General features: G+C 43.8%; 1 protein-coding gene across 5 annotated transcripts in view; it reads left to right on the top strand.

Annotated features, from left to right (window-relative positions):
* MTR (5-methyltetrahydrofolate-homocysteine methyltransferase) overlaps positions 1-14,888 on the top strand; it is a 132,807-nt gene that overhangs the window by 70,915 nt on the left and 47,004 nt on the right. For all 5 annotated transcript variants that reach the window (XM_047824844.1, XM_047824843.1, XM_047824846.1 and 2 more), the window contains exons 23-24: positions 7,089-7,156; positions 7,737-7,857. In XM_047824844.1, coding sequence (XP_047680800.1) covers positions 7,089-7,156; positions 7,737-7,857 — 189 coding nt within the window. The remainder of the gene's footprint in view (positions 1-7,088; positions 7,157-7,736; positions 7,858-14,888) is intronic.

The raw sequence follows: 14,888 nt of genomic DNA, 5'->3' as shown, positions 1-14,888 counted from the left end.
CTGTTTTCTGCCCACTCACTGTCAGAACACTTAGTACTGTCTCCCAGTCTTGCAAATGAGGAATTTGGGGATGTATTTATTCTTTTTTAAAAGGTAAATACATTGGAGGTGTTGTCATGAGATTTCAACTATAGAGTAAGTATTTGGATAAGGGGTTTCCTTCCTGAAATCTACAAGATATCTCTGCTCTGGTCTCACCTTTTCAAACCTGATGTCGTTGGTTTCTGTTTGCATTCATCATAATTAGTCAGCATTGAATTCAGCTTACAAGTGTTTATAGATCGTCTGCTATAGGCCACACATTGCACTAGAGACACCAAAATGATTTAGTTGACTTCTCTCAAGAAACTCAAGAAATTTACTATTTATGAGGCTAAATAGCCAGGTACCTATACAGTTGTGATTGTGGTCCAGAAACTGTTGAAAAAAAGCAGCTTGTAGGTAAACTTCTTAAAGCAATTCTTGAGATATTTATTGTCATGAGTTTATAATTTTTTATTTTCAGAAAATGGATAAGTAGCCAAAAGAATCACACTAGGAATGTTTTTTCCTCCAGTTAAAGACGTTTTAAGAGGCCGGGGAGAACTGTGGCATTTCTCCAGGGTGCTGCTCCAGCTGAATGTCAGCATCTGTGAAACCTGCTTATTGAACCCGAGGCTTTCCTCCAGCACATCCAGTTCCTCTGTCCTGTGCATTGAAGGGGTGCTTGTCTTTGCTCATAAGTCTAACTGGAGAAACATCTGCTAGTGAAACTGTAATTATTCCTTTTATAAAAACATGAGTGAACATACAAACCTTTTCTATCACGACACACGCCCTCTTGGGTCTTGTGTCTCTTAACACGTGGCCCCCTGATCAGTTTAATTTTATGGTGTTAGCTAGTAGGCAAGTGCCCCCCCCCCCCCCCCCCCCCCGCCATCTACCTTATGTAGTTAAATGTATACTTTTGCTGAGCCTCCAGGTTCTAGGCTGGATCTGGAGTGAACCACGCAGCTAGTGAGTGAGTCTAGCAAACCATCCAGAACCGAATCTTAAGGCAGCTTTCTAGTTCCAGGCTCTTTGTCATCGATGCAGAAAATCTCATAAGGTGGTAAGGATTTTTTTCTTTTTGAAGGGAAAAGAAGTCAAGAGGACTAAAGATGATAGTTCTGTCCAGACAGAGAACATTTTTATGGGGATGATGCATTAGATTCTGTGATCTAGTAGAACATGTAAATTTGAGAATTTGAATAGACCTGAGGGATAGATCCACCAAGAGGCCACTAATACCTAACATTTGGTTACCACTTCACAAATGAGCTAGTGCTTTTATATCACTGATTTTTCTGTTTTCTGTCTTCTTTTCCTGATGGCTTTCTTTTCCTTTCTTTTCTTTCTTCCTTCCTTCCTTCTTATGGTTTTGATCCTGTTCTGCCTGCTTCAATTATTGTCTTTCTCATTTTACAGACGAGGAAACTGAGGCTTAGAGAAGTTCAGGAGTTTCTTCATGGTCACACAGCCAGCAAGTGGCAAGCCATATACTCAGGGCTTCTGATTCCAAAAGGGAGGACTCTGCTCTCTCAGTTTATCTTCCACTATTGATTATAAAGTTAAACAACTCTAACTGTAATGTTTAATGTTAACATTCTAGTTAAATTCCTCTTAAGTAATATAAAGTATTTAAAAATGTTTTTTGATCAGATAGTACCTGAAAATGGATTTTAAATAGGCTCCTTAATAATTTTTATATAAAAAGAAAATGTGGGAGCACCTGGGTGGCTCATTTGGTTGAGTGTCTGACTCTTGATTTCGGCTCAGGTCATGATCTCACGATTTGTGGGTTCAAGCCCTGCATCAGGCTCTGCGCTGACAGCATGGAGCCTGCTTGGGAGTCTGTCTCTCCCTCTCTCTTTGCCCCTCCCTGCTTGTGCTCCCTCTTTCAAAATAAACAAACATTTTTAAAAAATGCACACTGGTAAAGCACAGGTAAACGCACACTGTAAACACAGTTAATGCACATTGTTTGTGTAAGAAAAAGTAGGATATGCCAGCAGAAAATTTAAAATTAGATATCCTATATTTGGGTGCCTGGATCGCTCAGTCGGTTAAGTGTCCAGCTTCGGCTCAGGTCATGATCTCATGGTTCCTGACTTTGAGCCTCATGTTGGGCTCTGTGCTAGCTGTGTTAGCACAGGTCAGAGCCTGGAGCCTGCTTTGGATTCTGTGTGTCCCCCCTCCCCCCAGCCTGCCCCTCCCCTGCTTGTGCACTGTCTCACTCCGTCTCTCAAAAATAAATAAATGTTAAAAAAAATTAAACATAAAATAAAATTAGATATCCTATATCTAGTACTTTAAAAATATGGATCTGGTGAATCATAATAATAACAGAGGCCTGTTTATATTTAACCAGTTGTTGCTAATCTGTCTAGTATGAGTAAAAATTAAGCAATATACAGATGGCTATAAATGAAATACTTTCAAACTGAATAATATTAGAGTGTTCAGTTGAGTGAGAAAAATGACAAGTCAAGGGCAGACTAGTCCAGTCCTATGCTCCACACATGCTCACTAGATAATTATTCAGAGATTTTCAAGCTGATATGTATATATAGGTGTGGGGGGGGTGTTACACAGTTTTCCTGGTTTATTGAGATGTAATTGACCTAAAACATTGTATAAGTTTAAGGTGTACAACGTATTGGTTTGGTACACTTACATACTGTAGTGTGATTACTGCCATAGTGTTAGCCAACAGCACTTTCACTTCATATAGTTACCGTTTCTGTTTTTATGGTGACAGCATTTCATCCACATCCTGGCCAACACTTGTTACCACGCGGCTTTCTGATAACAGCCATTCTAACACATTTGAGGTGATATCATTTTGGGTTTTATTGGCATTTCTCCGATGATGAGTGATGCTGAGCGTCTTCTGATCTACGCTGTTGGCCCTTCAGATGTCTTCTTTGGAAAAATAGCTATTCGGTTCCTCTGCCCAACTTGTTATATTTGAAAGGGAGACTTTCCAGAATTTGTCTCATTCATTGTTTTAAAAAAGGAGAAATGGAAACAGACACTGTCAGCACCGCGTAAGCACAGATTGGAGACTTTGGCTGGGGACTGCAGAGTGGTTGGGTGCTTCCATCTAGTGGTAGCGTGTGTGAATTGCAGGATCAGAGACAAATGTCATCTTCAGTTCTCTTCAAGAGACAGCAAATGTGAAGCATTTGATGATGGATGCAGGTGCATGGCTTTGATTTTCCTTTTTAATTTCTGTAGAGAGTAAAAGGGACTTCTTATCTATTATAATATCGTATGTATTCTCATCTAGTATTGGATGCCTTTGCTAAAGCATCGAGTGCAGCTTACATTTTTTTTTTTCTGAATTAAAAGCCCAAAGTAAATGCTTGTGTTTAAAGCTCTCTTATAAACACTTTAGAAAGAGGATTCCTAAAATCAGCATTTTCCCATAACATTAATTTTTTATTCTCTGTAGTCTCTCCTGTGGCATAATGTAAGAATGTGGATTAGAAGAGGCCTGTGGACATGGGCACACGGCTCCAATTGAAGAAACCAGGGGAAACCAGGGGGAATGGAGATGTATGTGGGGGAAACAGGAAGTTGCAGTAAAGCAGAGGGACAGTGGAAAGGGATGGCGGGAAGAATGGCAGCAGCCATAGAAGGCCCCCCCCCCCCCCCCCCCCCAACGCTTCAGGTCATTTCCTTCAGCTGAAGTTCCCCAGGGCCAGCTGGTTCATCATTCTGGACCTTTAGTGCCAGTCTCTGTGTAGACTACCCTCTTTTTTCCTTCATTGAGCTAATACCTACTTACTTTTTTCAAGATTCAGCCCAGGTATCCCCCCTCCTCGGATGCTTCTAATGGTCATCAGTTTAGGTGACAACACTCCACGAATGTCACACCGTATGCATATTCCGAACCTGCCAATACTTTCTCAGCCCAGATGTGTGGGGAACATCCCTTTTCCCTTGAGGGTGGGGCTGGGGGCGGCCTCTGTCTGGGCTTGCTTGTCCCTAATGGTGAGCAACCACCTCTATGCATCTCAGGGCTGTAAGTATTACTCTCTGTGCCTGGAAGGTCAGGAAGTACGCCCCCGATGAATGATCTGTTTGACTGTTTCCCAGTATTCTTAAGACGGGCTAATAAATTGGAAGTTGAACTTGTGTCCCAGTCGCCTCGCCCACTGTTTTCAGAACTCTTCTTTCCTCACTCGTCATGGGTTTTCTCTCTTTTCCTGATTTTTTCTTCTCTGTGCGACCCCCAAATAGGGAAGTGCTCCAGGGCTCAGGCTTTGGACCTCTTCTGTGTCCTGCCACCCACAGTGGTGCTTCTCAGACTATCATGTGTCTTCCCCTCCCCTGGGGGTCTTGTTAAAAGACCCGATGAAAGTAGGTCTGGACCCAAGGCTCTGAGTTTCCAGGGGGCACATCCAGGCCAACAAGGCCCGGGACGGCCTTATCTCGTCCAGTCTCGTGACTTTCTAACACCTTGGTGCCAGGTGCCAGGTTCTGTCTCCAGCATGGACCCCTCACCAGAACTCCAGACTCACGTATCCAGTCGGCTACCTGAGAGCTCCATTTGGATATCTAAAGAAATCTCAAACCTGGTATTTTGAAAATTTCACTAGTTGCCCCCTTAAGATGCCCTCTCTGACCTCTGTGCCTACAGTTTCTCCCTTTCCACATTTCTGTCCAGCCACAGGGTCTCCTCAATGTCCTCAAACAAAGCAAGCATGTGTAAGATGTTCCCGAAGGACACACTGATTAAAACAAGAAAAAGGAATGAGAGCAAGTTGATTCTCGCCATCAGACTGATGATTTGTAATTGAATTTTGAAAATACCATATGACGTTGAACACAGCTTTGAAATGTATGCCGTCTTGTCTCGATTTAAAAAGCAGTACGCTATTGTACTTAATTTTGTATGCAACAGTCTATATTTAGTCCTAGTTTAACAAAAGGTGTAGTTACCAGCCTTTCCTAATTTGCTAAAAACAAAAACGTGGCGTCATCTCACTGTTGTTAGGACCTGCCGTCCCACATCAGTAAAACGCAGAGCATTTACTCTCTGCTGGGTTAGTGCCGACAAAGCTGAGCATAGTTACTGTTGATTTGAAATTGTCTTGCTTTTTACTGGGGATTCATATGGGCCAGTTTTTTTCTTTTCTTTTCTTTTCAAGTAACGATGGGAGCAAGCTAGAAAGTGAGTATAAAAAGATACATAGTGAGAAGCAAGACTCCTTCCTGTCAGGCATCCCCTCTGACCAGATGATGGTGTGTCCAGTAGTAGTTCGTTGATTTTCTTTTTTTTTTAAATACTTTGCCTGTTTTATTAAAAAAAATTTTTTTTTAATGTTTATTTTTGAGGGAGACAGAGTGCAAGTAAAGGAGGGGCAGAGAGAGAGGGTGACACAGGATCTGAAGCAGGCTCCAGGCTCTGAGCTGTCGGCACAGAGCCCGACACGGGGCTCGAACTCACGAACTGTGAGATCATGACCTGAGCTGAAGTCAGATGCTTAACCAACTGAGCCATCCAGGTGCCCCCAATTATTTTGCCTATTTTAATTGTTGACATTATGAAAGAGGTGAAAATCATGCTGTGAAATGCATACTCATGATGAAATTAAATTGTAAAAATGACCACCATGATGGGTGCTTTCTAAATCTCGAATAGAGGAGTCGTACATGGAACGTTGTCCAGGGTGGGAATCCTCTTGAGTTCAGAAAGCGCCTCCTCTATCAATTGGAGCCCCTCCAGTCTTACTGTGTTCCCACAAAGCGGGCCCCTGCACTTCTGCTCCGTGCCCGCCCTCCATCTTGTATGTGGCCCTCAAGCCCTCGGGTCAGCTTTTCCTTTGAGTCTCTTACCCTGTCTCCCTCAGTGATTTGCTCCCTGGTTCTGTCTCCCTCTCCCGTGACTCAGTAACCAGATTCTCATATTGTCTGCTTTCCGTGAGCAGGAACCGACCTTCCTGATGGTCCTTCACATTGGCTTCCAGCTAGTCTCTCCTGTTCAGTAGGTGTTTACTGAGTGAACTCGCCCAGTGTTTTTATTGGCCTCAATGGCCAAGAGAATGGGTTTTGGTGTCAGATCGTGGTTCTTGTCCCAAATCTAGTGCTAATTAGTTGTGTGGACAAAGTTGCTTAATGTCTCTGGGCCCTTCTTCAGTAAAATGGAGCCCATGGTGGTACTTGCCTCCTGGAGCCGCTTTGAAGGTAGAATGGGATTGGTGATGCAAAAAGCTCAGCGTGGTGGAGACGGCCCACGTGTCCACTGACCGGCGAGCGAATAGGCACAACGTGTGTGTCCATTGTGCTAAGTGCAATAAGCCAGATATAAGGACAAATGATGTATGAGTCCACTTACACAAATGTCTAGAGTTGGCAGATTCACAGGGACCACTGGGAATGGGCAACTGTTGCCAGATGATTAGAGTTGCTATTTGGGGAGATGACCGGGTATTGTGATGGTTGCACAGCACTGTGACTGACTCTGATTAGGGCCGCTGAATTTTAAACTTAATCGTTAGAAGGGCACATGGTATTTTATGTATTTTACTAGAGCTTAAAAAAAATAATAACGTAGGGGTACCTGGGTGGCTCAGTCGGTTAAGCATCTGACTCTTGATCTCGGCTCAGGTCATGATCTCACAGTCCATGAGTTCAAACTCTGCACTGGGTTCTGTGCTGATGGTGTGGAGCCTGCTTGGGATTCTGTCTCCTTCTCGGTGCCCCTCACCAGCTTGTTGTCTCTCTCTCTCTCTCTCTCTCTCTCTCTCTCTCTCTCTCTCAACATAAATAAATAAACTTAAAAAAATAATGTAGTATGCCAAAAATAACTGAACCATGTATTTTGAATGGGTGAGTTTTATGCTGTATGAATTGTATGTCAATAAAGCTGCTTTAAAAATCTTAGCCTGGCACCCGGCCTGTGGCAAGTACCTAATAAATGGTAGTTGTAGTTGTCATTGTCCACCCTTAGTGAGTCACTGTGATTCCAATTTCCATTAGAGGGGTATTTGATGGCTAAGTAAGGCTTTGTCTCTCTTGGCTTCTCCCCAACTTTCTCACCTCTCATTTCTGTACCTCAGAGTTATTGATTTAGGGGTCATGACTCCCTGCGACAAGATACTGAAGGCTGCCGTCGAGCACAAAGCAGGTACTGTGCCTCGGACTTCTGGGCCCTCCGAGTGTCCTTTCCCCCGTGTCTGTCTGTCAGTAAGTGGTGATGCCCCAGCCTGTCCAACAGGTGCCAGCTCCTGGGGGGGGTGGGGGCCTGCTTTCATTGTCATTGATGGTGGGGGTCGAATCAGTGAATAGGTGACTTTGAAACTCCTTGCAGCTTGGAAGACGGGGAATGAAACGGGCTTCTTATTACAGGGTTGCATTAGATTTTTTTCCTCCACATCTCATCGTCTCATCGTTTTTAATGTTTCTTCAGACACCGTGACACGTCCAAGTCTGGGAAATCATGAACAATGTATTTTATTTGCATGGCTTCCCCCAACTGTGGAAAGTACACTGTTGTAACGTTAAGTTACAAATCCCATTTATTATGCAAAGCAAACAAATAGTAAATCGAAACTCCCCAGTCAGGAGAGATGTCTTAGAAATGGGGAGTCGATGTTAGTTAGGTCTCACGGTCTTTATTACAGAGTTGCTAAAACGAGTCTTCCATACTTCTCTGCTTTTGTCTCATCTTCATTCTCACTGTCCTTTCTTCTTTTTTGAAATACTAGATATAATAGGCCTGTCAGGACTCATCACTCCTTCCCTGGATGAAATGATTTTTGTTGCCAAGGAAATGGAGAGGTTGGCTATAAAGATTCCGTTGTTGATTGGAGGGGCGACCACATCGAGGTAAGTCATGCTAATGAGCTCCTTGCTGTCCTTTAAATTCATTTAAATGCCAGTGTTTACAAACAGTGATGAAACCTGGGTTGTTTTTTATTATGCTTAGCTCATCGGCTCCTTGTTCTATAAGCTCACGAGCTTTCAGTCTTCACTTGGACCAGAGCCTGGGCCAGGACACTTCTGCAGCACGCTGTAGGAAACTTCCTGTGTGATCTCCCCGCCCTTTGCCTTTTTTGGGATTCCTTTGGCTTGTCATTGTCTTTTCCTTAATCCTCTCCCCTCCCATTCAGTTCCTGAGATTTCTGTTAAACTCTCCTCTTGAAATCAAGCCAGGTGGAGAAGGTGTATTTTTTGGCACAAAGACATTTCTTGAACTTTAGCCCACTCTCTGTCTTGAAGCAGGTGTCTGATTGAGTAATTACAGGTTCCCTTGAAGAAACTCCAACCTGGAAATAGTTGAGGCAGAAGGCCAGCCTAGCAAGAACGAATCAGAGAATCACCTTGGGAAGTTGTTTCCGAAAGGGGGAACCTTTTGAGAACCTTTGGATTAAACAGTTTAAAGAGGAGAAAGTTCTAAGTTGGTCACATGGCCATTACAGAGTTTGTCAGATTTTTTTCCTGAGGGTCATGATCATAATGATGTTTGGGGGGAAATATGTTAATTATGGGCACTGTTAGACTTTTTATGACATATTCTTTATGCCCCATACTGTTTACTTTGGCAGGGAATAATGCCCAGGGGGAACACTGAACTTGATCCTACACTAGAAATGACTGTGCACTAAGCCGGGTTTTCCAGAAAAACAGAATCTGTAGGTTGTGTATATATATTTTCTTTATGTAGATTTTAACGTTTATTTATTTTTTGGACAGAGAGAGACAGCATGAACGGGGGAGGGGCAGAGAGAGGGGAAGACACAGAATCGGAAGCAGGCTCCAGGCTCTGAGCCATCAGCACAGAGGCCGACGCGGGGCTCGAACTCACGGACCGCGAGATCGTGACCTGAGCTGAAGTCGGACGCCTAACCGACTGAGCCACCCAGGCGCCCCTATGTAGATTTTATATATCACTTTGTATTATATTAATATAATACGTACACAGAGAGATGTATTTTAAGAAATTGGCTCATGTGATTGGGGGGCCTGGGAAGACTGACATCTGCAGGGAAGGTCAGAGGGCTGGAGTCCAGGCAAGAGCAGATGTTGCAGTCTTGATTCCAAAGGCTATATGGAGGCAGAATTCCTTCTTTCTCAGAGGACGTGAGTCTTTCCTCTTAAGGTCTTCAATTGATTGGACGAGGCCCACCCACATTATGGAGCATAATCTGCTTCACTCAAAGTTTGCTGACTTTTTTTTTTAAGTCTATTTTTATTTATTTTGAAATAAGTAAGTGGGGGAGAGGCAGAGAGAAAGGGTGAGAGAGAAAGAATCCCAAGCAGGCTCTGCACTGTCAGCCCAGAGCCTGATGTGGGGCTTGAACCCACAAACTGTGAGATCATGATCTGAGCCAAAACCAAGAGTCAGACACTTAACTGACTGAGCCACCCAGGCACCCCAAAGCCTGCTGGTTTAAATGTTAATCACATCTAAGAATCATCTTTACAGAAACATCTAGATTGGTGTATGACCAAAAACTAGATCATGTGGCCTGGCCAAATTGACACATAAAGTTAACCATCCTCCCATTTATAATCTGAATGGATTATTTTCACAAGTAGTAACAGTGTTATATGTCATTTATTCACTAAGTACTTTTCATGCTTGAAGGACTTAATAAGGTGGCTGTTGTCGCTCACCTTGGAAAGCTGAGTTTGTTTTTCCCACCAAGGACTTACCCACTAGGATGTGTGGCAGATTATTCTCCAGGCATGTGACCAACCGTTGATAGCTGGAGTTTCAATGAGCATGGTCTTGGGTGATTGATTATTTTAACGTGAATATTCATTAGCTTAGTAAAGAGAATGATAAGAGAACTCACAGACCTTTATGAGCATGAAATGCTTTTGGGATCATGGTTGTAAAACAGAATAAATAAATATTTAAAGAAGCAGATGTAACGAAACGTATTATGAGCTAGGTAAATGTGATGTGCAAATTGGAACATTACAAAATAGTCCATTCTGTTATATCTCTTACCAAGTAAAAGCCACCAGATTAAAGAGGTTTTTTTAAAAAAAAAAATATCCAGAGGCAACATAACTACTTTCCTAAGATCCATCATAAGCAGAATTAGCCATCAGTGCCTCCTCACAGTTATAAGCTGGGATATCAAGTCAGAATTCATCAGATTGGAAGTCACCCACTGTCTCTCTGTGCGGTTGCACAATTTCTGTTCTCGGGGTCTGGGGAAGGGCGCTGGGACAGCTGGGTCCCCTGACCTGCCAGAGTTCCTTCTTCTCTTTACGAGGTCTGCCTTCTCTGGTTCTGTTCTCTTCCATGCCTGTTGCTGTTTCCAGGAAATTACTTGGAAAATAAAAGCTAGTGGCAGTCCTGCCAGATAACCATTCCCTTCTCCATTGCGGTGCCAGAAACGCCTGTGCAGAATAGATTTCCTGTGCAATCTCTCCGAGCCTGGTGTAACCCTCCCCCCTTCTGACTCCGTTCTAAAGTAGTGACAGTGGGTGAGGCCTCACTTAACGGTGCTTAATCAGGCCCTCATATTTGAGTAAGCCCTTTGACTGAAATGTAGCAGGCATACAGAAAAGTGCACAGATCACAGATACACAACTTGATGAACGTTTACAGAAATGAACCCCCGGTAATATTGCACTTTGGGAACTTTGCTGGGTGCCCCCACCCAGTCATCCTTTACGACAGAAGTAACCACTGCCCTGTCACCGTAGGTTGGTTCTGCCCGCATTTCGGCTTCATATAAATGGAGTCCTGTGGCGTGTACTGTCTTGTGTCCAGCTTATTTTGTGCAGTGTTCTACCTGGGAGGCCCAAAGCAGCGGTTACTGTGGTTGCTGTTCCATTGTGGTGCAATATTCCGTCGTATAATACACTGTGGCTTAGTCATCCATGTGACTGTTGGCGGGTATTCGGTTTTTCCAGTTTGGGGCCGTTTGGAAGAATGCCACTTGCTGGGTCATACGCACGTGATCATTGGCGTTAGACGTTGCTGGGTAGTTTTCCAAAGGGATCGTATTAATTTACACTCCCACCGGCAATTATGAGAGTTCCAGTTATTCCACACCTTTTTCAATTTTATCCATTTTAGTAGGTATGTAATAACATCTTGGTATGGTTTTCCTTTGTATTTTCTTGCTGATTAATGATGCTGAGTACCTTTTCATGTGTATGTTGGCTGTTAATCTTTTTTTTGGCTGTAAGTTGGCTTTTTTGTTGGCTGTAAGTCTTTTTTTTTTTTTAATTGGGTATTCTGCCTCTTTTCTTACTGACTTATACATGTTTTTTGTTTATATTGGACGCAAGCCCTTTATTAGAAATATATATTGCAAGTGGATTCTTCCATTATGGCTTGCCTTTTGCTATCTTAGTTGTATTTTTAAATAACAAAGTTTTTAATTTTCATGAAGTCTGATTTATCAGTCTCTTCCTTTACAGTTAGTGCTTTTTGCATCTCTGTAAGATGCCGTCTACTCCTGGGAGAGTCTGCTTTGCTAGAAGGCGTTCAGAGTTTGAATGTCTCAGAAGCCCTCTGAGAGCCCTTATTATTGCCTCCTGTAGACCTGTTGAGAGCTCAGCAGTGTTCAGTTTTTTCCTTTGCTAACTGTTATTTGAGCAGATGGCAGCTCAGGACTTCCAAGTTGTCATGAAAGATGATAAGGAGGTAGAACTCCATGGCTCTTCCAGATCTCAGTGGCCTGTGGTGGCGTGATAGAATTAGAATTGTACTCCCAAGACATTCACAGTGAGCCTTAAGGCTGTCTGATGGATCCTTGGAGAAGCCAAAAGGACTGTACCGATTAGGGGTCATGTGGGCACGGAAATAGGCCCAGAGTTCCCTTTTGAACCCATAGCTGTAAGAGAATGGAAAACCGAACGTTCTCCTGTCTGTAATGCGTATGGTTTTGTATCACAAACTGGAATTGACTTTAATGGCAATCTGGCCCTGTTAGCTACATACCTTCTCAAAGACACAAGTGTGGCAGTTAGCTTTTCTAAGTGGTTTAGAGCCAATAACTGCAAAGTGTCTTTTTCAGTTATTTTTTGTGAGTAATGGAGAATTCAGAAGGAATTCAGTGCCCAGAAATAGAGGTAATTTTCTGAACTTAAATATTTTTTAATTGTTAGGAGGGAAGATGCTGAGTGATATAACTGTACTGTTTTCCTCTTTGAGTTGGCTGCAGGGAAGTTCGAAGCTCAGGCCTGGGTGGTGTAGGATTTCAGGGACCCGACTTCTGCGTCTGACCCACTGCTCAGTGTTCGTGCCTTTATTTCCTCTCTCGTTTTTCTCACCAAATTCTAAGGTTTTATTTCTTATTTATTTGTGTGTGTGTGTGTGTGATGCTGCATTTAGGTAAAACATTTTAATTCTGGAAGGATAAGGCATGAAATAAATGCTTGGAGTACTTGTTCTTTTTCAGTGCTTTTCAAATAGACCTTCTAAAGTTAACCCTGTCATGCCCATTTGGCAAGTATGGGAGGCGACTAACTGGGTCCCCGGCATTGGGGAATGACTTAGCAGAGCCAGATTTGAGACTGAGCCTCAGGGGGCTAGCCCCGTGTTGTTGGTTTGTAGGAGGGCAGGAGGGATTCCAACATTATATATCTTTTCAGACTTCAGACAGAAGTCTGCCTCCAACTGGAGAGGGCCGCATAAATGGAAGCTTAGGAGAAAGTAGAATCAATATCATACCGTTTTATAAGGAAACCAAAAGTACTCTTGATGGCCAAGCAAGCACAGATTTAATGGCTGTCCTCATTTGGCTTTGTCATTTTTTTATTACTATTTTTTTTTTTAATTTTTTTTTTCAACGTTTATTTATTTTTGGGACAGAGAGAGACAGAGCATGAACGGGGGAGGGGCAGAGAGAGAGGGAGACACAGAATCGGAAACAGGCTCCAGGCTCTGAGCCATCAGCCCAGAGCCTGACGCGGGGCTCGAACTCACGGACCGCGAGATCGTGACCTGGCTGAAGTCGGACGCTTAACCGACTGCGCCACCCAGGCGCCCCATGCTTTGTCATTTTTTTTATGCTGGAAAGCAACACTTTGCTTTTATGTGGTGGTGGTAGTGTTTTTAAAAAGTGGAACCCATTAGTTTCTTCTTGGTACCCTTGTCCAGAGATCACCAGTGTGAGAATGGCCGGAATTGCACAGAGAACGCTTGGATGCTTAATAAATATTAATTATGTTGACTTGAAGGTTTAAAACTGTACTGGTTCTCTTCAAGAGAAATGTCAACTAAGTCACATTAGGCTTAGTGTTTCCTAGAGGAACTCCATGCAGAATATACATTGAGGTACATTTGTGTGCTTGAAGAACTGACCACCTAAAGAAGAGGAAGCAAACATAGTCTCACTTATATTCTGTTGTCAAACTGGAAGTAGTTTCTTCTTTAAAATTTCCTGGGGCGCCTGGGTGGCTCAGTCAGTTGAGCATCTGACTTCAGCGCAGGTCATGATCTTGCGGTTTGTGGGTTCGATCCCTACATCGGTCTCTGTGCTGACAGCTCAGAGCTTGGAGCCTATTTCAGATTCCATGTCTCCCTCTCTCTGCCCATCTCCTGCTTGCGTGTGTGCTCTCTCTCTCTCAAAAATAAACATTAAAAAACAATTTTTTTTAAATTAAAAAAACAAAAGTATTCCTACTATTTGAAAATCTACCCCTGGCGTGCCTGGGCAGCTCAGTAGGTTAAGCGTTCAACTTTGTCTCAGGTCCATGAGTTCAAGCCCTGCGTCGGGCTCTGTGCTGACAGCTCAGAGCCTGGAGCCTGTTTCAGATTCTGTGTCTCCCTCTCTCTCTGACCCTCCCCCATTCATGCTCTCTCTCTGTCTCAAAAATAAATAAACATTAAAAAAAAAACTTAAAAAAAAGAAAATCTTCCCTTTGTAGAATACCAAAGATATTTTCAAATCTTTGGTCCCTGGGCATGCAGCGGACACAAAACACTCCCTCCGGACGCAGTGGAGTTGGCGTGGCTGCTTCAGGAGTACGGTCTGGTTCTCCCTGCTGCTCTGCGCCCCAGCGCCCGACTCTGGAAGAGTCTCTTGCACTCAGTGGCTTAAGCCTGCACTTCCATTTGATGGCTCACTTCCTGTGACTTCCGGCTTCTGTCCCTTGCTTCCTGTCTGTGTGTGGAGATACTTGCACAAAGGGGACAGGTGAAATGTCAGTCTTGTCTGTCTCACCGCAAATGAATTTTTAGTCATCCCTCAGAAGTCTATTAAAAACACGCACATACATCAGTCTTCTCATATCCTCTTGGTTTTAAAAATTTCCTCAGTAGTCCACGCTTACTATTAGAACATGTCAGACACTTCAGAGGAACGTAAAGTAAAATTTATTCTCTCCCTTCCCGTCCTCCGTTCCACCTCCAGCCGCTGTGTAACCAGTGTTGACATCTGATGTGTATCTGGTTTTTGCTAAATGTACGGAAACTCCTATGTAAGGTTGGAGGGTTAGGGTGGGTTGAGGGTGGTAGTGTGGTTTTTAAAACACAAACGTACTGTTTGGTATTTTGTTGTTTCCCCACATAGTAGCATAGTCTGGACATTCTTGCCAAATGAAATGCATTTGGGCCGAGGGGGAGAATGTGAAAGCATCTGACGCGGGGAGGAGCTGCCTTGGGGGCGAACGTGGGTCCAGCAAAGACCGACAGGGATGGCCCCCTCCCTGCCCGTCCTGGGGGAAGTATGGCTGCCGCCCTTGACGCGGCACTGCGGCCTGTGCTCAGGGCCCTGGTTTAACCGCAGTCGGGAGGGCACGCGGGTCCATCCTCACCCCTCACATAGTGGGCCGTGTTCTGTGAGGAAAGAGCGGGTGTGTACCCTGTGCGGTAAGACTGAGTCTCCAGAGACGGCTTACCGCGTACTTCAGTCAGGTCGTCTCAAGGACTGAAGCGTGTTCCT

The sequence above is a fragment of the Prionailurus viverrinus genome, chromosome D2 (assembly GCF_022837055.1).
Source record: "Prionailurus viverrinus isolate Anna chromosome D2, UM_Priviv_1.0, whole genome shotgun sequence".
Lineage (NCBI taxonomy): Eukaryota > Metazoa > Chordata > Mammalia > Carnivora > Felidae > Prionailurus > Prionailurus viverrinus.
The sequence above is the reverse complement of the archived record's forward strand: the minus strand, read 5'-3'. Positions and strand labels throughout refer to the sequence as shown.